This window comes from Canis lupus, unplaced genomic scaffold (genome assembly GCF_048164855.1).
Source record: "Canis lupus baileyi unplaced genomic scaffold, mCanLup2.hap1 Scaffold_116, whole genome shotgun sequence".
Taxonomy (NCBI): Eukaryota; Metazoa; Chordata; class Mammalia; order Carnivora; family Canidae; genus Canis; species Canis lupus.
In genome coordinates, this window is record NW_027326486.1 from 107,502 (window position 1) to 129,974 (window position 22,473).

General features: G+C 41.1%; 1 protein-coding gene across 2 annotated transcripts in view; it reads left to right on the top strand.

The window, feature by feature from the left end:
- The window catches only part of LOC140629753 (ankyrin repeat domain-containing protein 26-like), a 207,442-nt gene that overhangs the window by 57,514 nt on the left and 127,455 nt on the right, over positions 1-22,473 (top strand). For both annotated transcript variants that reach the window (XM_072819336.1, XM_072819335.1), the window contains 4 exons: positions 4,852-4,955; positions 7,334-7,448; positions 7,606-7,779; positions 14,555-14,658. In XM_072819336.1, coding sequence (XP_072675437.1) covers positions 4,852-4,955; positions 7,334-7,448; positions 7,606-7,779; positions 14,555-14,658 — 497 coding nt within the window. The remainder of the gene's footprint in view (positions 1-4,851; positions 4,956-7,333; positions 7,449-7,605; positions 7,780-14,554; positions 14,659-22,473) is intronic.

The following is a 22,473-nucleotide window of genomic DNA, read 5'->3' on the forward strand; positions in this document are numbered from 1 at the left end:
GTGAGGGGAAATATCAAGACAAGGTTTTGGGATTGTGTTTGTTTTTCTTAGTGTTTATGTTTAGGTAAGGAGTCTTCAATTTTCAGGGATAATAATTCTTACTTTACGAACCAGTGAGTGTGTTGTAAACTTATATAGAGATCAATTCTAGGAGGACTCTAAGGACATCAGATTGGCAGTAAACAGGTGGTTGAATGGGCACAAAAAGGGACGCCTGTGTGGCTCAGTGATTGAGCATATGCCTTCGGCTCAGGGCATGATCCCGTGGTCTCCGAATCGAGTCCCACATGGCACTCCTTGAATGGAGGAGCCTGCTTCTCCCTCTGCCTGTGTCTCTGCCTGTCTCTCTCTCTTTCTCTCTCTCTCTCTCTCTTTCATCTCTCATGAATAAATCATTAGAAATCTTAAAAAAAAAAAACAAAAAGTGGACAAGCAGAGGAAAGAACACAGTATAGTATTTTGCAGCTATAGCCACTTAGATACGAGTCTAAACTCTGCTTGCAAATCTAGAATGTCTTGATGGGAAGGATGTAAGGAGTGTGTAAATAATGGAATCAAGTTGCATTTTGAGTTTACTAGTCCTTGTTCTACCTCTAGCCATGGAAATTGAATGCAGGTTTGATAAGTGACTCATTTCTGTTTTTGGCTGAATCCTCAAGTGATAGGGAGAATTGGCCACATAGGTGAAAGAGGAGACTGGCATGGTTGTGTACTGTACTACTTCTCAGCTAGACTTGTGCTGGTGAATCACAGTCAACTAGGGAATTTAAAAGAATTTACAAGCCTAAACTGTCCCGTGAAGATTTCGATGGAGTGAATCCAATAACGTGTGTACGCAGAAATTTGGAAATAGGGTTTTGAGATTCTGTTACAACTCTTGGCTAACAACTACTGAATGGGTAGGTATACATATACAAATTTAGAGATGTAAAAATATTAAATCTCTGGAAGAGATTTAACTGAAGTTGGATACTGGCTACTTCCTTCCACTCTCTCCAACATTAGCCTTTCATCTCTCTGTATCTCTTTGAGAATTACAGATGAAAATTATTGGTCATCTCTGTTGGCTTGAAAAATAATTACCTTTTCTTCCAACTATCAGTCATTCACCGGCACCCAGATGGGAAGACTTTATGAGTAGTCTTTTAATAAGTAGAGTCTGACCCTTTAAAGATTTTACGTGTTTTGCTACCATTCTGATTATTACAAGCAGGGTTTTCCCAATTGCAGCAGTAGAAATCCGTGAACCTTCTTTTTTAGTTGAAGCTGTGCGATAGACTATCTTAGGATGTCTTTCAAATTCATAGGGCCCTGGCATAGTGCATAATCACTACTGTGTTAAACATTCAGCATGTAGTTAGTGACAATACAGATGGTAATTGTTTTAATAACTTTGCTTCAGCATTCCTCTGAACTCCTGTCTGTTCGGTTAGCAATGTGAGGGAAGTAAATACAAATAGATTGTAGTTGAAACAAGCATTGGAAAATTCTGACAGTAGGTGTTAATGAGTCTTCACAGCAATTTTCCTTAGAAGGTGGGGCCTAATTTGTTGGTAAAACATGATCCTGATGCTTTAGGAAAGGTTTGATGTCCAAGTGTTTGTTTTACGCACGGCCATTGGAAACAGTCACAGCAAATAGAAAAACACAAGTAGGCTATAGACTAAATGTGGCCCCCGGATGTATTTAGTTTCCACTGTCAGTTGAGCTAACACTTAAAATTATGGCACGCATGTAGAACTCTGGATTTTGAGCTTTTCTTACAGATCACTTCTGGTACCTTGAGCCCATGCTGCTGTTTGGTATGCTGTGCAGAGGCTGTCCCTTTATAGGAGGCGTGTGTCTCCAGTTTGCTCGTGTCCCCGCCTAGGTTCTTCACTGACTCGTGTCACCTGCTTTGCCTCCATAAGCACTGAGTTTACAATTACTGTTTTATGGTATATGTTGACAAAGATTTCAAGATTTTCAAGACACTCCATATTTAATTTGTAATATATATTTTGTATTTTATGTTAATTTCTTAGGATTGGGATTGAATTTTCTGTTTCTTTGTCACCTTATTTTTTTCATTACTTTATTCAGTAATTGATGAGAGACACACAGAGAGAGGCAGAGAGCTAGGCACAGGGGGAAGCAGGCTCTCTATGGGGACCCTGATATGGGCTCGATCCCAGGACCCTGGGATCATGATGTTCACCCTCTGAGTCACCCAGGGCCTCGGGATGAATTTTCTAAGTTAAGAATTGAAAGTCGTTTTTTTTCACAAACATTTTTTCTATATATGTACAGTAATCATGTACCTTTTGGAATATCTGCAAGCCATGTGAAGTTAATCCTGGTTCTACTTGGATAGATTATGCATATTTCAGACAGTATTCTCTTTCTCCTTGGTATTATTCCCTAAATACGCAATTTATATAGTAGCTTTTATTTTACTAAAAATAATCCGTATAAAGCAGTATTAGAATTTTTGAATAATAGTTTTTACTTAATCTCAGTTTCCCAACATGTAAACACCCAGTGCTCATTCAGTATTAGAATTTTTATTGGTAAGTCATGACATTTTTATTTCTGATTTACACTTAGTCTAAATTATAAAATAATCATAAATAGCAATGATAATAGAAACTAGAATACAAACAGGTTTTTTTAGAAGTAGATGTGCATTAGCTTCTCAGAATGAGTATAGTAGAGAATAAAATCTCATTGACTTATTTCACTTAGCATAATACCCTGAGTCAGTCAGAGAAAGACAATTATCATATGATCTCATTCATATGTGGAACTTAAGAAACAAGACAGAGGAGAAGGGGAAGAAGAGAAAAACTTAAACCAGAGAGACTGAGGGAGACAAAGCCTAAGAGACTCTTAATCATAGGAGCCAAACTGAAGGTCACTGGAGGGGTGGAGTGGAAGGATGGGATAACTGGGTGATGGACATTAAGGAGGGCACATGATGGAATGAGTCCTGGGTGTTACATAAGACTGAGGAACCACTGACTTCTACCTCTGAAACTAATAGTATGTTGTATGGAACTGAATTTGAATAAAAGGGTAAAAATGAGAAAAATCTCATACTGAGCTTTCTAACAGTTAAGAAAAAACTTTATCATGGTATAATAGGAGAAAGTCCAAGGACTATTTATTTAGTTATTTATTTTTAATATTTTATTGTTCTTATTTTTTATTTTAAACAAAAAAACCCACAATTTTTTATTGGAGTTCAATTTGCCCACATAAAGAATAACACCGAGTGCTCATCTCATTGTGGGCCCACCTTAACCAAAGATTATTTAGTATTAAGTGGTCAAAATTCATTTGAAGCTTCTTTCTTTTATTTTTATTTATTTACTTTTCTTTTTAATTTTTAAAAGGTTTCTTTATGCATTTTAGAGAGACAGCACACACATGCACAGGCTTGTGGGGGTGGGGGAGGTGGAGAGGGAGAGGGAGAGAGAGTGTCTTAAACAGACTTGGTGCTCAGTGCCAGGGGAGCCCCGAATCCAATGTGGGGCTGGATCCCACGACCCTGAGATCACACCTGAGACAAAACCAAGCGTCCCTCAACTGCCTGCACAACCCAGCTGCCCTGAAACCTAGCTCTTTTCATTCAGAGTCCATCTCCTTAGTGACTCATTTGGAGCTGGAGTGTTTTATGTTGACATCTGGGATCCCCATACCATTGATAGATGAGAATCCAGCAAGTTTGTACAACCTGGAGAAAACCCTTACCTTTATTGGAAAGTTCTTAAAACTATATCCCTGGGAACTCTTGTTTCTCAAGTATTAATGTTTGCTACAAAAGAAGGAATTGTCAAATGGGGATAAGCAAATGTAAATGGGGTTCATTTGTGCTAGATGTATAGTGCAGTTTTGTAATGTTTCACAAACATAGATGATCATTGAATCTTTCTTTTTTTTTTTTTAAGATTTTATTTATTTGTTCATGATAGTCACAGAGAGAGAGAGAGAGGCAGAGACACAGGCAGAGGGAGAAGCAGGCTCCATGCAGGGAGCCCGACGTGGGATTCGATCCCGAGTCTCCAGGATCGCGCCCTGGGCCAAAGGCAGGCGCCAAACCACTGCGCCACCCAGGGATCCCAATCATTGAATCTTTCTTTTGGGGCACAGTATCTCTTGCAAATCATGTGTTCTTTGGAATATAATTGAAGAAACACTACTCCGGAGATATCCATTAAAATCAGTAACGATACTTTAAATATTTACTACTATGTTTTAGAGAGTGGAGATACAGAGATAAAAAATAACCCCTCCCCTCTAGAATCTTTTGGTTTAGATGGTGCGGAATAAAATAACTAGGGTATACCATGATATATATTGTGAGAGAAGCAAAGATTCTTGGAGCCAGGCAATGTTTGAAGCGAGTTTGTGGAATGACTGCAGGTAATCTGTTGAAGAGGAAGAGGAGGTCTATTTTATTATTTTTATTTTAGTTTTTAAAAAGACTTTATGTTTTTGAGAGAGACAGAGAGTGAGCAAGCAGGAGAGAGAGCACGAGTGGAGGGGAGGGGCAGAGGGAGAGGGAGAAGCTGACTCTTTGCTGCAGAGGGAGCCCAAGGTGGGACTCCATCCTGAGACCCTGGGATCATGACCTGAGCTGATGAGCTGAAGGCAGATGCTTGACCAACTGAGCCACCCACGCTCCGTGAGAAAGCAGTATTTTAAAAAGAAGGAGCAGCTGGTGAAACCATGGAGGGCTGAGAACGAAAGGGCTAATTTTATTTACTTTCTATGTTACATGTTTAAGTTACAGGATCGTTCAGAATTTTTACGATTCATTATCCAAATATGTAATTTTGTAAATTATAAATTTTGTTTGCACTCCTACAGGATGGCCTCACACCGCTTCTAGTTGCTGTAAATGAAAAAAAAGAGAAAATGGTGGCATTTTTATTAGAAGAAGCAAATATAAATGCAGTTGACTACACTAACAGGTAAGGTTTTTTTTTTTTTTTTTTTTTTTGGTGAATCTTAGTATTTGGTCGAGAGTGGTAACAATTTCTCAAGGATGAAAGTTTAACTTATTAATAAGAAGAGTATTTATAAGTATAGTGAAAAATGTCAGCATGTGATCGGTTAGGTAGAAAACAATTACTCTGACAGGACAAGGTGAAGAACATTGTATAGTATAATTCAGAATCCTTTGTAATATAGATTGATGTCATTTGCAATAGTTTTTTTTTTTCTGTATGATTTTACAGAAGCTAAAAGTGTTTCTTGTTGAAATTGTGAGTTTTTTCTTTTTTAGCTCAGAGCTTGATGCCAGAGTCCGGGAATTGAGCCCCACATAGGGCTCCCAGCAGGGAGCCTGCTTCTCCCTCTGCCTATGTCTCTGCCTTTCTTTCTGTGTCTCTCCTGAATAAGGAAATATAACTGAGAAAAAAAAATTTAGAGAGTCCAAGCAGAAACCTCTGAAACTGTCTCCAAGCCTTCATTTGGTAGGGTATACCAAAAACAACCCTGCATCCTAGCAGAGGTGCAGTGGGATAGTGCTAAAGGATGAAAGGCTGGTGAGCTCTATCACATTTCTGCTTGATTCACTAGTCTGGCCCATTCAGAGACAAGATAGATTGTGGCAAATATCTGTAGTTACTGTCAACTTAAACAAAGAGTAATTCCAGTCATAGTTATTGTGCGCCTCTTATTGCTTCCAGAACAGATTGATAAGACGTCAGGTACATGGTATGTGTCACCACTGATTTGGCAAATGCATTCTTTTCTAGTCCGCTAGTGAATCAGAAATAGTTCATATTCATAGAGTATAGGCAAAGTGTTCATTCATTTAATTTGCCTCAGCGTTTTATTAACTCATGGAGCTAGACCATTTGAACATCCCCAGAATATCTCATTGGCCTATCATATTGACACCATGCTAATTTGACATGAGGATCAGTAAGAGGCTATAACGCTTTGGGCCCTTGGTAAGACGGCATGAATTGACATATCCGTGAAGTTTTGAGGCATCCAGTGGGCATGCCAGGATATTCTCGCAGGAGTGAAAGAAAAATTGCCACATTTTGAATACCTTTTCACAAAGACAGAAACTGGGAGACCTCTTTGGGTTCTGGAGGTAGCATATTTTACGCCACTAATTCTCAATGCGTTGGGGGTGGGGTGGTGGGAGAAGAATTCTGCTCCTCAGGGAGCATTTGGCAGTGTCTGGAGACCTGTTTTTTGACATGTCAAAAGCTGTACATACTTAATGTATCGAATTCAGTGAGTTTGTGGATAAGTATAGACCTCTGTGAAATCATCAATGCCTTAAAGCCATAGTCCTACCCATCACCTCCCAAAGTCTCTTCCTGGTCTCATTAATTAATTAATTAATTAATTGGTAAGAACACTTAACATAAGCTCTACCCTCTTAGCAAAGTTTAAGTATACAATGCAGTATTATTAGCTATAGACACTGCTAACAATAGATTCGTCTGGAGACATTTCCGATCCTCACAACTGAGGATGTTGCTGGCATCTAGTGGGTCGATGTCAGGAGTGCTGGTAAACATACCCAAGAGAGGCCTCCACAACAATCCACCATGTCCATGGTACAAGGTTGGGAAACCTTGTCCTACATTGAGTACTCGTTTCATCCATACACCTTGGTGAAACTAAGGAATGCAAGACTTCAGTGGTCTCAGAGCAGATGAATTGTGCAGCAGGTGCAGGCTGTGCTTAGGAGTCCTCACTGCTTTGGTCGCAGGATCCAGTAGACCCTATGCTATTCATGGTGTCAGTGGTGGGGAAAAGTTGTACCGTGGATCTCAGGGCAAGCCCCTGTTGGAGAATCAGAGCACAGGCCCTCGGGGTTTTCTGATCTTGAGTCCCCATCAGAAGCTTGCCTGTAGAGGGGTCCTACGGGAGACAGAAATGACTTGGTTTTAGTATTCCTTCTGTGCTAAGTCATTGGCTGGACACAGCCTAGCAGAGACACAAGGCCTTGGTGTGAGTGCTACGGTGGATATGAAAATGTAGCAGCTGTCTACATTTTGAGCTGCAGTTCAACTGTGCTCTCTATGGTAGATCCTCTAGAAGACAAATCCAAAGAGTGCAACTCCCTGGCCTCTATATTAGTCTGGGTCCAATCGGAAGACAGATATGACGTAGTATTTTAAACAGTGGAAGTAAATATAAAAAATTACTAAATGATGATGAGATAGTAATGAGAAGGTGGGACAGAGAAGTCTGAAGTAAACTAATTCTTTGTTTTGGAGTCATGAGAATAAGCAGTATTTAACATTTACAATTCTATGAATTGATTAGCAATTTTTGAAAAGGTACACTGTAATCCTGACAAGCCCTTTCACACTCACAGGAGTTGTCTCCACTTGGCCTGTGCCAATGGCCATGAAGATATGGTGAAGCTCCTGGTAGATCGGAAATGCCAGCTAAACCTCCGTGATGTTGAAAACACGACCGCTCTACTGAAGGTGCGTGGTGACAGGTATATCTGCCTGAGATGGATTGGATTGAAGTCCTTGGAATGAACATTTCTTGCATTTAAACATAACTCATTGGTGAAACTTGTGGCATGTTTCCTTTCAGTTCCCAGAATTTACATTCTGTTTCTTGTTGTAATGCTCACAGGCTGTACAATCCCAAGATGAGGCATGTGTAGATATTCTGCTGAAACATGGTGCTAATCCTGATCTAAAAGACATCAAGGGCAACACTGCTCTCCATTATGCAGCATTAGGGGACAATGTCACAATAGCACAGAAACTACTTTTAAAGAAAGTAAATATGGAGATCAGAAACAAGGTACAGGTCAACTTTTTTTTTTACAACGTATTTTACATTATAAATAAATAAATAAATAAGTAAATAAATAAAAATAGCTGCAAATGTTTTCTTTGTATATGTACACATATATATGAAGACATCGGCACTGAATTTTATACAGCAGGTCCTGTCATCCTGGAAACAACTGGAAAACTAAGGCAGGGGCAGGGAAAGAGAAAAGTAATGCCTGTAGAAAGGCAACATTTTGTCTGCTAGCAACCTTTCCACCCCAGAAAGAAAATCTTCCCCTTTGTGCCTGGGAGTAGATGGTACCCTCAGAGCCCACAAAGGATTGAAGGCCTAGAGGGGAGTGTGGTGATGATGGAGGCCGAAAGGTGTGCAGGGGCTTAGGAAATGGATGCTTCTGGGGATGAGTAGGAGACCGTGACCCAGAGGAGTAGCTTGGGTGAATGTAAATGGGAGGAGAAAGCAGCAGGTTGTAATAGGCCTTGGGCACTCTAGGCCCTAAGGTTCAGAAGATGAGAGCAGGGGGATCAGGTCATGACATCCTACAGGTGGTATCTGCTTGTGCTGGTAGCCACTCTGCCAGCCATGTACCACGGTGAGGCCTCCCATTCCAGAGAGTAGCTCCTGCTCAGCCTATGTAGTTCCTCAGTGGGGTGGTAGGTGTGCATGGGGAGCTGGTGATGACCACACTTGCCAGTCTCCCTGTGCTTTCTTTGACGTGCATTACATTCAGTCACTGCCCTTGCAGAAACACTGTTGTGTGCCATAGATAGGGTCGATTTTTCATATTTGGAAGCTCAAGCATTTCCTGGATGAAAATATTTTGAAATAACTGTCTAAGCTTTTGCTTTAAATAACAACACTTTTTATTTTTGAAGATTGTATTTATATGAGAGAGAGCAAACATGAGTAGGGAGGAAAGAGCAGAGGTAGGGGAAGAAGAGGCCTTCCCACTGAGCCAGGTAGCCTGATGCACGGGGCTTGATGTCAGGAGTGGGATCGTGACCATAACCAGAGAGAGATGCTTGACCCACTGAGCCCCCCAGGCTTACCATAATACTTCTTCCTTCCTGCCTTCCTTTTTTTAATTAAGCTTTTTTATTTATTTATTTTTTTCACCTCACACTCTGGGGTTTATGTACTTATTTTATCTTTTAGTTTTTTCTTTTTAAAAATTTTTTTAGTTGGGGTTCAGTTTGCCAACAAAGAGCACAGGACCCAGTGCTCATCCCGTCAAGTGCCCCCCCCTTGGTGCCCGTCACCCAGTCACCCCAACCCCCCACCCACCTCCCTTTCCACCATCCCTTGTTTGGTTCCCAGAGTTAGGAGTCTCTCATGTTCTGTCCCCCTCACTGATATTTCCCACTCGTTTTCTCTGCTTTCCCCTTTATTCCCTTTCACTCTTTTCTATTCCCCGTATGAATGAGACCATGTAATGTTTGTCCTTCTCCGATTGCCTTACTTCACTCAGCATAATACCCTCCAGTTGCATCCATGTTGAAGCAGATGGTGGGTATTTATTGTTTCTAATTGTTGAGTAATCTGTGGTATATGTCCGCAATGGAGTATTACTCAGCCGTGAGATTTTATTTTTTGGGGGGAAGTGAGCGAGCATGTACAAGCAGGGGATGTTGTGGGGGCAGAGGGAAAAGAAAGAGAGTAAGAATCTGAAGTAGACTTTGCGCTGAGTCTGTCGCAGCGCTGGATCTTATAACTCTGATCATCACCTGAGTTAAGACCAAGAGTCAGATGCTCAACGGACTGAGCCACTCAGTTGCCCCTAAATAATGATACCTCTAAAGAAGCATTAGAGAAGGCAAGTTTCTTTTATGTATTTATGGCAAATATTTATGAGAACACAGAATGTGTTCTGAAACTTTATTTTCAAAAATGTTTTCTCACCCAGTTTGTTTCTTATTTAGTGTCAAACAACAGAGGAAAGCAAAATTTGCCTTGGAAATAGGCTTTGACTTAAAACAGAAAACAAGTGTATTTTACAATATCAAATCTTGCTGCTGTTGAGAAGTTCCTATTTGATCAAAAAGTGATTTATTAACACGGTCGGAGTTTATCTTTTATCAGCCTTGACTTAAGAGGGACAAAAGAGGGGAAAAGGAGAAAGCAGTCAGGAACATGCAGAGTGATTTAGACATTTGGCAAGTGAGGGGAAATATCAAGACAAGGTTTTTGGATTGTGTTTGTTTTTCTTCAGTGTTTATGTTTAGGTAAGGAGTCTTCAATTTTCAGGGATAATAATTCTTACTTTACGAACCCGTGAGTGTGTTGTAAACTTATATAGAGATCAATTCTAGGAGGACTCTAAGGACATCAGATTGGCAGTAAACTGGTGGTTGAATGGGCACGAAAAGGGACGCCTGTGTGGCTCAGTGATTGAGCATATGCCTTCGGCTCAGGGCATGATCCCATGGTCTCCCGAATCGAGTCCCACATGGCACTCCTTGAATGGAGGAGCCTGCTTCTCCCTCTGCCTATGTCTCTGCCTGTCTCTCTCTCTCTCTCAGACTCTCATGAATAAATAAATAGAAATCTTAAAAAAAAAACAAAAAGTGGACAAGCAGAGGAAAGAACACAGTATAGTATTTTGCAGCTATAGCCACTTAGATACGAATCTAAACTCTGCTTGCAAATCTAGAATGTCTTGATGGGAAGGAAGTAAGGAGTGTGTAAATAATGGAATCAAGTTGCATTTTGAGTTTACTAGACCTTGTTCTACCTCTAGCCATGGAAATTGAATGCAGGTTTGATAAGTGACTCATTTCAGTTTTTGGCTGAATCCTCAAGTGATAGGGAGAATTGGCCACATAGGTGAAAGGGGAGACTGGCATGGTTGTGTACTGTACTACTTCTCACCTAGACTTGTGCTGGTGAATCACAGTCAACTAGGGAATTTAAAAGAATTTACAAGCCTAAACTGTCCCGTGAAGATTTCGATGGAGTGAATCCAATAACGTGTGTACGCAGAAATTTGGAAATAGGGTTTTGAGATTCTGATACAACTCTTGGCTAACAACTACTGAATGGGTAGGTATACATATACAAATTTAGAGATGTAAAAATATTAAATCTCTGGAAGAGATTTAACTGAAGTTGGATACTGGCTACTTCCTTCCACTCTCTCCAACATTAGCCTTTCATCTGTCTGTATCTCTTTGAGAATTACAGATGAAAATTATTGGTCATCTCGTTGGCTTGAAAAATAATTACCTTTTCTTCCAACTATCAGTCATTCACCGGCACCCAGATGGGAAGTCTTTATGAGTAGTCTTTTAATAAGTAGAGTCTGACCCTTTAAAGATTTTACGTGTTTTGCTACCATTCTGATTATTACAAGCAGGGTTTTCCCAATTGCAGCAGTAGAAATCCGTGAACCTTCTTTTTTAGTTGAAGCTGTACGATAGACTATCTTAGGATGTCTTTCAAATTCATAGGGCCCTGGCATAGTGCATAATCACTACTGTGTTAAACATTCAGCATGTAGTTAGTGACAATATAGATGGTAATTGTTTTAATAACTTTGCTTCAGCATTCCTCTGAACTCCTGTCTGTTCGGTTAGCAATGTGAGGGAAGTAAATACAAATAGATTGTAGTTGAAACAAGCATTGGAAAATTCTGACAGTAGGTGTTAATGAGTCTTCACAGCAATTTTCCTTAGAAGGTGGGGCCTAATTTGTTGGTAAAACATGATCCTGATGCTTTAGGAAAGGTTTGATGTCCAAGTATTTGTTTTACGCACGGCCATTGGAAACAGTCACAGCAAATAGAAAAACACAAGTAGGCTATAGACTAAATGTAGCCCCTGGATGTATTTAGTTTCCACTGTCAGTTGAGCTAACACTTAAAATTATGGCACGCATGTAGAACTCTGGATTTTGAGCTTTTCTTACAGATCACTTCTGGTACCTTGAGCCCATGCTGCTGTTTGGTATGCTGTGCAGAGGCTGTCCCTTTATAGGAGGCGTGTGTCTCCAGTTTGCTCGTGTCCCCGCCTAGGGTCTTCACTGACTCGTGTCACCTGCTTTGCCTCCATAACCATTGAGTTTACAATTACTGTTTTATGGTATATGTTGACAAAGATTTCAAGATTTTCAAGACACTCCATATTAATTTATAATATATATTTTGTATTTTATGTTAATTTCTTAGGATTGGGATTGAATTTTCTGTTTCTTTGTCACCTTATTTTTTTTCATTACTTTATTCAGTAATTGATGAGAGACACACAGAGAGAGGCAGAGAGCTAGGCACAGGGGGAAGCAGGTTCTCTATGGGGACCCTGATATGGGCTCGATTCCAGGACCCTGGGATCATGATGTTCACCCTCTGAGTCACCCAGGTGCCTCGGGATGAATTTTCTAAGTTAGGAATTGAAAGTCGTTTTTTTTACAAACATTTTTTCTATATATGTACAGTAATCATGTACCTTTTGGAATATCTGTAAGCCATGTGAGGTTAATCCTGGTTCTGCTTGGATAGATTATGCATATTCCAGACAGTATTCTCTTTCTCCTTGGTATTATTCCCTAAATACTCAATTTACATAGTAGCTTTTATTATACTAAAAATAATCCGTATAAAGCAGTATTAGAATTTGTGATTAATAGTTTTTACTTAATCTCAGTTTCCCAACATGTAAACACCCAGTGCTCATCTAGTATTAGAATTTTTATTGGTAAGTCATGACATTTTTATTTCTGATTTACACTTAGCCTAAATTATAAATAATCAAAAATAGCAATGATAATAGAAACTAGAATACAAACCGGTTTTTTTAGAAGTAGATGTGCATTAGGTTCTCAGAATGAGTATAGTTGAGAATAAAATCTCATTGACATATTTCACTTAGCGTAATACCCTGAGTCAGTCAGAGAAAGACAATTATCATATGATCTCATTCATATGTGGAACTTAAGAAACAAGACAGAGGAGAAGGGGAAGAAGAGAAAAACTTAAACCAGAGAGACTGAGGGAGACAAAGCCTAAGAGACTCTTAATCATAGGAGCCAAACTGAAGGTCACTGGAGGGGTGGAGTGGAAGGATGGGATAACTGGGTGATGGACATTAAGGAGGGCACATGATGGAATGAGTCCTGGGTGTTACATAAGACTGAGGAACCACTGACTTCTACCTCTGAAACTAATAGTATGTTGTATGGAACTGAATTTGAATAAAAGGGTAAAAATGAGAAAAATCTCATACTGAGCTTTCTAACAGTTAAGAAAAAACTTTATCATGGTATAATAGGAGAAAGTCCAAGGACTATTTATTTAGTTATTTATTTTTAATATTTTATTGTTCTTATTTTTTATTTTAAACAAAAAAACCCACAATTTTTTATTGGAGTTCAATTTGCCCACATAAAGAATAACACCGAGTGCTCATCTCATTGTGGGCCCACCTTAACCAAAGATTATTTAGTATTAAGTGGTCAAAATTCATTTGAAGCTTCTTTCTTTTATTTTTATTTATTTACTTTTCTTTTTAATTTTTAAAAGGTTTCTTTATGCATTTTAGAGAGACAGCACACACATGCACAGGCTTGTGGGGGTGGGGGAGGTGGAGAGGGAGAGGGAGAGAGAGTGTCTTAAACAGACTTGGTGCTCAGTGCCAGGGGAGCCCCGAATCCAATGTGGGGCTGGATCCCACGACCCTGAGATCACACCTGAGACAAAACCAAGCGTCCCTCAACTGCCTGCACAACCCAGCTGCCCTGAAACCTAGCTCTTTTCATTCAGAGTCCATCTCCTTAGTGACTCATTTGGAGCTGGAGTGTTTTATGTTGACATCTGGGATCCCCATACCATTGATAGATGAGAATCCAGCAAGTTTGTACAACCTGGAGAAAACCCTTACCTTTATTGGAAAGTTCTTAAAACTATATCCCTGGGAACTCTTGTTTCTCAAGTATTAATGTTTGCTACAAAAGAAGGAATTGTCAAATGGGGATAAGCAAATGTAAATGGGGTTCATTTGTGCTAGATGTATAGTGCAGTTTTGTAATGTTTCACAAACATAGATGATCATTGAATCTTTCTTTTGGGGCACAGTATCTCTTGCAAATCATGTGTTCTTTGGAATATAATTGAAGAAACACTACTCCGGAGATATCCATTAAAATCAGTAACGATACTTTAAATATTTACTACTGTGTTTTAGAGAGTGGAGATACAGAGATAAAAAATAACCCCTCCCCTCTAGAATCTTTTGGTTTAGATGGTGCAGAAGAAAATAACTAGGGTATACCATGATATATATTGTGAGCGAAGCAAAGATTCTTGGAGCCAGGCAATGTTTGAAGCGAGTTTGTGGAATGACTGCAGGTAATCTGTTGAAGAGGAAGAGGAGGTCTATTTTATTATTTTTATTTTAGTTTTTAAAAAGACTTTATGTTTTTGAGAGAGACAGAGAGTGAGCAAGCAGGAGAGAGAGCACGAGTGGAGGGGAGGGGCAGAAGGAGAGGGAGAAGCTGACTCTTTGCTGCAGAGGGAGCCCAAGGTGGGACTCCATCCTGAGACCCTGGGATCATGACCTGAGCTGATGAGCTGAAGGCAGATGCTTGACCAACTGAGCCACCCACGCTCCGTGAGAAAGCAGTATTTTAAAAAGAAGGAGCAGCTGGTGAAACCATGGAGGGCTGAGAACGAAAGGGCTAATTTTATTTACTTTCTATGTTACATGTTTAAGTTACAGGATCGTTCAGAATTTTTACGATTCATTATCCAAATATGTAATTTTGTAAATTATAAATTTTGTTTGCACTCCTACAGGATGGCCTCACACCGCTTTTACTTGCTATAAATGAAAAAAAAGAGAAAATGGTGGCATTTTTAGTAGAAAAAGCAAATATAAATGCAGTTGACTACGCTAAAAGGTAAGGTTTTTTTTTTGTGAATCTTAGTATTTGGTCGAGAGTGGTAACAATTTCTCAAGGCGGAAAGTTTAACTTAATAAGAAGAGTATTTATAAGTATAGTGAAAAATGTCAGCATGTGATCGGTTAGGTAGAAAACAATTACTCTGACAGGACAAGGTGAAGAACATTGTATAGTATAATTCAGAATCCTTTGTAATATAGATTGATGTCATTTGCAATAGTTTTTTTTTTTCTGTATGATTTTACAGTAGCTAAAAGTGTTTCTTGTTGAAATTGTGAGTTTTTTCTTTTTTAGCTCAGAGCTTGATGCCAGAGTCCGGGAATTGAGCCCCACATAGGGCTCCCAGCAGGGAGCCTGCTTCTCCCTCTGCCTATGTCTCTGCCTTTCTTTCTGTGTCTCTCCTGAATAAGGAAATATAACTGAGAAAAAAAAATTTAGAGAGTCCAAGCAGAAACCTCTGAAACTGTCTCCAAGCCTTCATTTGGTAGGGTATACCAAAAACAACCCTGCATCCTAGCAGAGGTGCAGTGGGATAGTGCTAAAGGATGAAAGGCTGGTGAGCTCTATCACATTTCTGCTTGATTCACTAGTCTGGCCCATTCAGAGACAAGATAGATTGTGGCAAATATCTGTAGTTACTGTCAACTTAAACAAAGAGTAATTCCAGTCATAGTTATTGTGCGCCTCTTATTGCTTCCAGAACAGATTGATAAGACGTCAGGTACATGGTATGTGTCACCACTGATTTGGCAAATGCATTCTTTTCTAGTCCGCTAGTGAATCAGAAATAGTTCATATTCATAGAGTATAGGCAAAGTGTTCATTCATTTAATTTGCCTCAGCGTTTTATTAACTCATGGAGCTAGACCATTTGAACATCCCCAGAATATCTCATTGGCCTATCATATTGACACCATGCTAATTTGACATGAGGATCAGTAAGAGGCTATAACGCTTTGGGCCCTTGGTAAGACGGCATGAATTGACATATCCGTGAAGTTTTGAGGCATCCAGTGGGCATGCCAGGATATTCTCGCAGGAGTGAAAGAAAAATTGCCACATTTTGAATACCTTTTCACAAAGACAGAAACTGGGAGACCTCTTTGGGTTCTGGAGGTAGCATATTTTACGCCACTAATTCTCAATGCGTTGGGGGTGGGGTGGTGGGAGAAGAATTCTGCTCCTCAGGGAGCATTTGGCAGTGTCTGGAGACCTGTTTTTTGACATGTCAAAAGCTGTACATACTTAATGTATCGAATTCAGTGAGTTTGTGGATAAGTATAGACCTCTGTGAAATCATCAATGCCTTAAAGCCATAGTCCTACCCATCACCTCCCAAAGTCTCTTCCTGGTCTCATTAATTAATTAATTAATTAATTGGTAAGAACACTTAACATAAGCTCTACCCTCTTAGCAAAGTTTAAGTATACAATGCAGTATTATTAGCTATAGACACTGCTAACAATAGATTCGTCTGGAGACATTTCCGATCCTCACAACTGAGGATGTTGCTGGCATCTAGTGGGTCGATGTCAGGAGTGCTGGTAAACATACCCAAGAGAGGCCTCCACAACAATCCACCATGTCCATGGTACAAGGTTGGGAAACCTTGTCCTACATTGAGTACTCGTTTCATCCATACACCTTGGTGAAACTAAGGAATGCAAGACTTCAGTGGTCTCAGAGCAGATGAATTGTGCAGCAGGTGCAGGCTGTGCTTAGGAGTCCTCACTGCTTTGGTCACAGGATCCAGTAGACCCTATGCTATTCATGGTGTCAGTGGTGGGGAAAAGTTGTACCGTGGATCTCAGGGCAAGCCCCTGTTGGAGAATCAGAGCACAGGCCCTCGGGGTTTTCTGATCTTGAGTCCCCATCAGAAGCTTGCCTGTAGAGGGGTCCTACGGGAGACAGAAATGACTTGGTTTTAGTATTCCTTCTGTGCTAAGTCATTGGCTGGACACAGCCTAGCAGAGACACAAGGCCTTGGTGTGAGTGCTACGGTGGATATGAAAATGTAGCAGCTGTCTACATTTTGAGCTGCAGTTCAACTGTGCTCTCTATGGTAGATCCTCTAGAAGACAAATCCAAAGAGTGCAACTCCCTGGCCTCTATATTAGTCTGGGTCCAATCGGAAGACAGATATGACATAGTATTTTAAACAGTGGAAGTAAATATAAAGAATTACTAAATGATGATGAGATAGTAATGAGAAGGTGGGACAGAGAAGTCTGAAGACAGTACCACAGAAGAGGTAACTTGGGAGGGGGGGTCCAAAGTTGCTAAAGAAGGTGTGATTGAAGCACGATGGATGGCAGAGAAGTTTGAGTCCTGTATGTCTGACTTCCTCTGCGCATCCAATTACCAACCTCAACTCATTTGTGTCCCAGAGGGTTGTTCCTGTTAGCCTGGAGATTGAGCGCTGGCCCTGGCCCATGTTCCGGTTTGCTTCCCTTCTTCTTCTTCTTCGTCTTCTTTCATCTTCATCTTCATCGTCTTTGTGTTCTCCGTCTCCTTCTCCTCCTCCTTTCCTTCTTCTTCTCTTCTTCCTATCTCCTTCCTTTCTCTTCCTCCCTTGCTAACCCCGCTTCACCAGCATCAGAAGTACTCTTCCCAGCTGTGCACTCCAGAGCATGCAGTCCGGGCCTCAGCCAGTGACCTTTCTAAAATGGATACCATGCCCCTAGCAAATGCTGTTGACACCCTACTCACTCTCTGCATCCAGTCCTTAGTCTTAACTCTGCTGTATCCCTACGGGGTTTGTTGCATCCTTCTGCATGTGCATATGATACACTGGAGGCCTTGCACTGCTCTGCTTGTCGGTGGGCTCATTGTTCCCTGACCCTCCCTATACATCCATTTATCAGACAGGACTCCCTGCACTCCTGAAGGGTAGTTCCTGTTTGCATGCTTTGTAGCACGGACTAGCTTTGGCCGGGCAACTCTGACTGCAGTTCCGACATCTCCTTCAATGAGACCTGAATCCCAGCCTTGGGATTTACCCATTTGGGTAACCTTTCTTGGGTAATCTTGCACCTTAGGGTATTTGGATTTCTTTTCTCATCTTTATAGTTGATCTCCTGTTATAGTTCATCATTTTTTATATTAAACGTTCCCTGTTGAAATTACTAAGTGGTTTGTCTCTTGTTTGGATCCTCACTGATACACTATCCCTTCTTTTTGGAATGTGCTTCTCTCCCTCTCACTGGCTAACCCCTACTCGTTAAGTTTTAGCTTTGATATTGCTTCTTCCTGCGCATCCATCCCTGAGTCACTACCCTTATTTTTACATGACTCCGTAGGCCCTTTGTGCTCACCCTAAATGTGGCATTAAACTCGCCTCTACTCCATGAACACCGCAATGTCATGTTTGTTGTTCCCTCACTGACTCCCACAATGCCAGAATACAGGTTTTCAGTACACGTTTCTGATTTAATTTTGTGGTCCCTTTGAGGTGGTTCTCCCAGGTCAGGGATTTTTAGTAGACTATGGCCCAGATCATCCTCAACACACTGGAGCCCTCAAATTCTCATCATAGTTTAATTACGACATAAATTCAGTTTTCCTCGGTAGATAGAGTGGACTGCAAGGGAAGAGATATCCAAAGGAATGAATAAACAGTTATGAAAAACTGTTGGTTGTTTTTAAAAGATTTTTATTTATTTGAGTGTGAGAGAACACAAATGGGGGTGGAGACAGAGGAAGGGGGAGAAGTAGACTCCCTGCTGAGCAGAGAGCTGGAGGCAGGGCAACCCCAAGGCCCCTGAATCCTGACCTGAGCTAAAGAAGCCTTATTTTTATAAGATCTTATTTATTTATTCATGAAAGACACAGAGGAGAGAGAGAGAGGCAGAGACACAGGCAGAGAGAGAAGCAGGCTCCATGCAGGGAGCCTGACGTGGGACTCGATCCCGGGACTCCAGGATCTCGCCCTGTGCCAAAGGCAGGTACTAAACCGCTGAGCCACCCAGGGATTCCCTTAACGAAGCCTTTTAATGGACTGAGCCAGCCAGGTGCCCCTATGGAAAGTGTGTGGTGAATTTCTTGGCAACTCTTAAAAGGAGGAGACATGACAGCCCTGAAGTAGAATTGGAAAACCTGAGCTAAGGGATTTGGTAAAGCATTCATATCTCAGTTGCTTTTCATCATAAAAGATACATTACTCTAACACTTTGTTATTTTCATTGGTATAACTACCAAATGAGTATGCAGCAAAGTTGAACCAGGACATACATGAGACTCATGGGGATGGGAGTTCTAATCAGGAACTTTCTAGAGGATGTCTGTTCTAGATCCGAAATGGTTTTCCACAGAAGTCTGGGAATTGGAAATCTTAGGTTTCAGGTGATTGTGAGAAAGTCTTTGGGGGATCCACCTAGCATTCGACCAAGGAACAAAGAAGCTCAGAGTTGGACTACCATATACTCTTTGAGTATCTCTGATCTATACAAAAACACTACAGTCAACCAAATTGTTCAACTTACCTGGAGTCCTGGTGTGGAGTTCCTGTCTCCTTATAGCCTAGTAATGCCGTTGCCTCTCATCGGAGGTTGCGTTAGGAAATGTCAGTCTTCTAGTCAATTGTCACTACACAGAGCCTCTACTGGTCTCATAAGTCACCCTGGGGAATTCTAAGGGGACAAAAGATAATTTTCTAGCTGGCACCTGTAAGAGACAAATGCTTGATGCTCATAGTTGCAATCATTCACACGCACCAATACCATTTGGTCTAGCTAAGCTGAATAGGGCCAAGAAATGGTTTCTTGTTGTTGTTCCTTTGTTTTTGTTCATTGCTCCTCCACCAATGAACATGATCTGCCCTGGAACTAGCCACCCTCTCAGAAGGGACCCTAGTGGTCTCCAGAGTTCTGTAGCTCATTCCAGCAGCAGTTTCTGAAGATGCAGACCCCCTTAGTTTCTAGGTTGCTCATTCCAAACTACTTCTTGTCAAATCATGCGACCTACATGCACAAAATGGCATTAAATGGCCTCTGAAATAAGTGCCTACACTTCTATCTATGCGTTTGTCTTGCTGTAAAAACAGACACCAAACTTCCCAATTTTGCTGGTGCATCTTGTGCCAACAGTGGCTTCTGTTAGGTTTTGTTGGTCAATTTCTTTCTTTCTTTTTTTTTTTAAAGATTTTACTGATCTATTTGACAGAGAGAGAGAGAGAGAGAGATCTATTTGACAGAGAGAGAAAAAACAAGGATAAGGAGCAACAAAGGGAGAGGGAGAGGCAGTTTCCCCACAGACCAGGTAGCCTGATATGGGGCTTGATCCCAGGACCCTCAGATCCTGATCTGAGCTGAAGGCAGATGCCTGACTAAGCCCCCACCCCCTCCCTTTTCTAAGCAGGCTATAGTCCCAACAGGAGGCTTAAACTCCCAACCCCAAGACCAAGAGTTGCATATTCTATCAACTAAGCCAGTCAGGGGCAGCTCCTACTTTGGTTAATCCTTAAAATCATTAACAAATGTAATAGGAATCTGGTGAGTTTAGGGGTAGCTAGTTTTGTATTAGCTGTTGTCATGGGTTTGCTCCTGCTTTTTTCTATCTGCCTCACCCAGAATATCGCCTGTAGTCCAGTTGTAATTAATTAATGGATCAATTACCACCACATTCAAAGGAGTTTCTGTAGACATTCGTATACAGCCTCTGTGTGTGTGTGTGTGTGTGTGTATCACATACACATAAATATGAACAGCCTATCCTGTTTGTATTTTACTTGATTTTTTTTTCAACCACATCATACCATTCTTCGATGTATATCTTTCTGGTGAAATCTTTCCCATCCAATTCGTGCCTTCCCTGAGTATCTACGAGAAACTGCCAACTTTTGTTAACAAGCATGTAGTTTAAAATGTGCTTTATTCTCATTACCAAATAAATATACAGATATCAAAAGAGTGACCACTTAGAAGTTATAATCAGAAAATATATCACTTCATTAGAAAAAAGAAAAAGCCAGGATATAAATACATCACGAAGTGTATGCAGGATTTACATAAGGGAAAAAAAAAACCTCCTGGAAGCTAAGGAGGGATGTCAAATAAGACTTAGGCACAAAGACATAACATACATCTAAATACACTGATTCAGGGAGATTGATTCTGTTAACATTAATTCTCTTAACCTAATTACAAATTCTCTCCATGAATTCTTTAAATTTGGCATAGTGATTAAAAATATATCTCCAGTAGCATAGAGGTAAATATCGCCAAGAGAATACTGAAGGAGAAGATTAAGAAGGGGAACTATGGACCTGCATTGGATACTAAAGCATATGTATAAAGCAGTTAAAATACTAGAGTACTGATTGATACAAGGCAACTGGTCAATTGAATCCAGTGTAAAACCCAGAAAAAGAAAACCATAACAGAATTTATGATAAAGTGGCATTTTAAGCTAGGTGAGAAAAGATGGGTTATTTAGAAGCAAATAGCTATTTTTTTAAAGAGTTCTTAAATGTTGGGGCGCGGGAGCCTGTGTGGCTCAGTTGGTTAAGCCTCTGTTTATTTTTATTTTTCGTGTTTGTTGATTTTAGCTCCTGTTCCTCCGTCTCTCTCCCTCACCCTCTGTACCTCTCTCTCTCTCAGAAAAAAAAACAAAAAAACAAAACAAAAAAACAAAACTTAAATGTTGCACCACACTGCAAACTAAATCTTGGATTGATTAAAGGTTCAATTGGGGAATAGCAGCAAAAACTAAAAATAAAGAAAATGTAAACGTAAGGCTGGGCCAAATGGGAGGATTAGGAGGCATGCAGAAACGGGTTTTCATTTCATCTAGGGAATGTGAATTGTTCTCCCCTTGTGAGCTTGCACTTGATGATACACATTGCCAAGTCTGACCATGAGAACAGTTTTCTGTTGGCTGCATCCGCTGCATTCCATGGAGACTGACAGGGGTCCCGAGGGATGTGGAAGAGGAATAAACTGAGGGAGAGCATTCGTTAGGGAAGTATTCTGGGGGAACGTGCTTTCATGCACTCTAGCCCTAGTCGTATGTAAATACTACGTTTTTTTTTTTTTCCTTGAGATTTCATTTATTTATTCATGAGAAACTCAGGGAGAGGGAGAAGCAGTGTCCCTGCGGGGGAGTCTTGTGCGGGACTTGATCCCAAAATCCAGGATCAGGACTTGAGCTGAAAGCATACGCTCAACCACTGAGCCACTCAGGGGCCCGGAAGACTGCTTTTCCACACCCCAGAGTCTTTTGCAAATGTCCCATAATGCTCAGCCATCCCGGCAACGTTTGAGGGGAAGCCAGCCCAGCTCAAGGGGCCGCGGAGATTTGAGAGGCTTGGGCCTCCTGGCACATGCGCTTTGGGCACTCTTGGCCATGGGCTCCTTGTGAGCAGGCGAGTGACGCCAGTTTCTGAGGTGCGCAGGCGCATTTGTGTTTAGCTGCATTGCCGGGGTACATTTGTTCTGCAGAGAGAGATTTTGGACCCCGGTGCTCAGTTGCTGGGACGTTGCCGCGAGGCCGGCTTGGCTTATCTCCAGCACTAAGTGTTGAGCTGTAGAGGCGGCGAAAACCTGTGTCTGAAGCCTGAAAGCTTTGCGATGAAGACCATGTTTAGCTTCACGGGTAAGAGGGGCGAGCTGCCCTTGGGCTTCAAGATCGGGCGGCGGAGGGCCGCCCAGCCCGCGGCATCTGAGTGGTACCAAACTCGCCAACCTGGGCCCTGGGTACCACATCCCAGACAGGTCTCAGAAAGATCCACAAAGCAAAAGTGGCAGGGGATTCTGTTGCTGGGAGACCAGAGGAACAGGTGATAGGGACTTTGCAGCTGGCGGGGAGGAGGCAAGG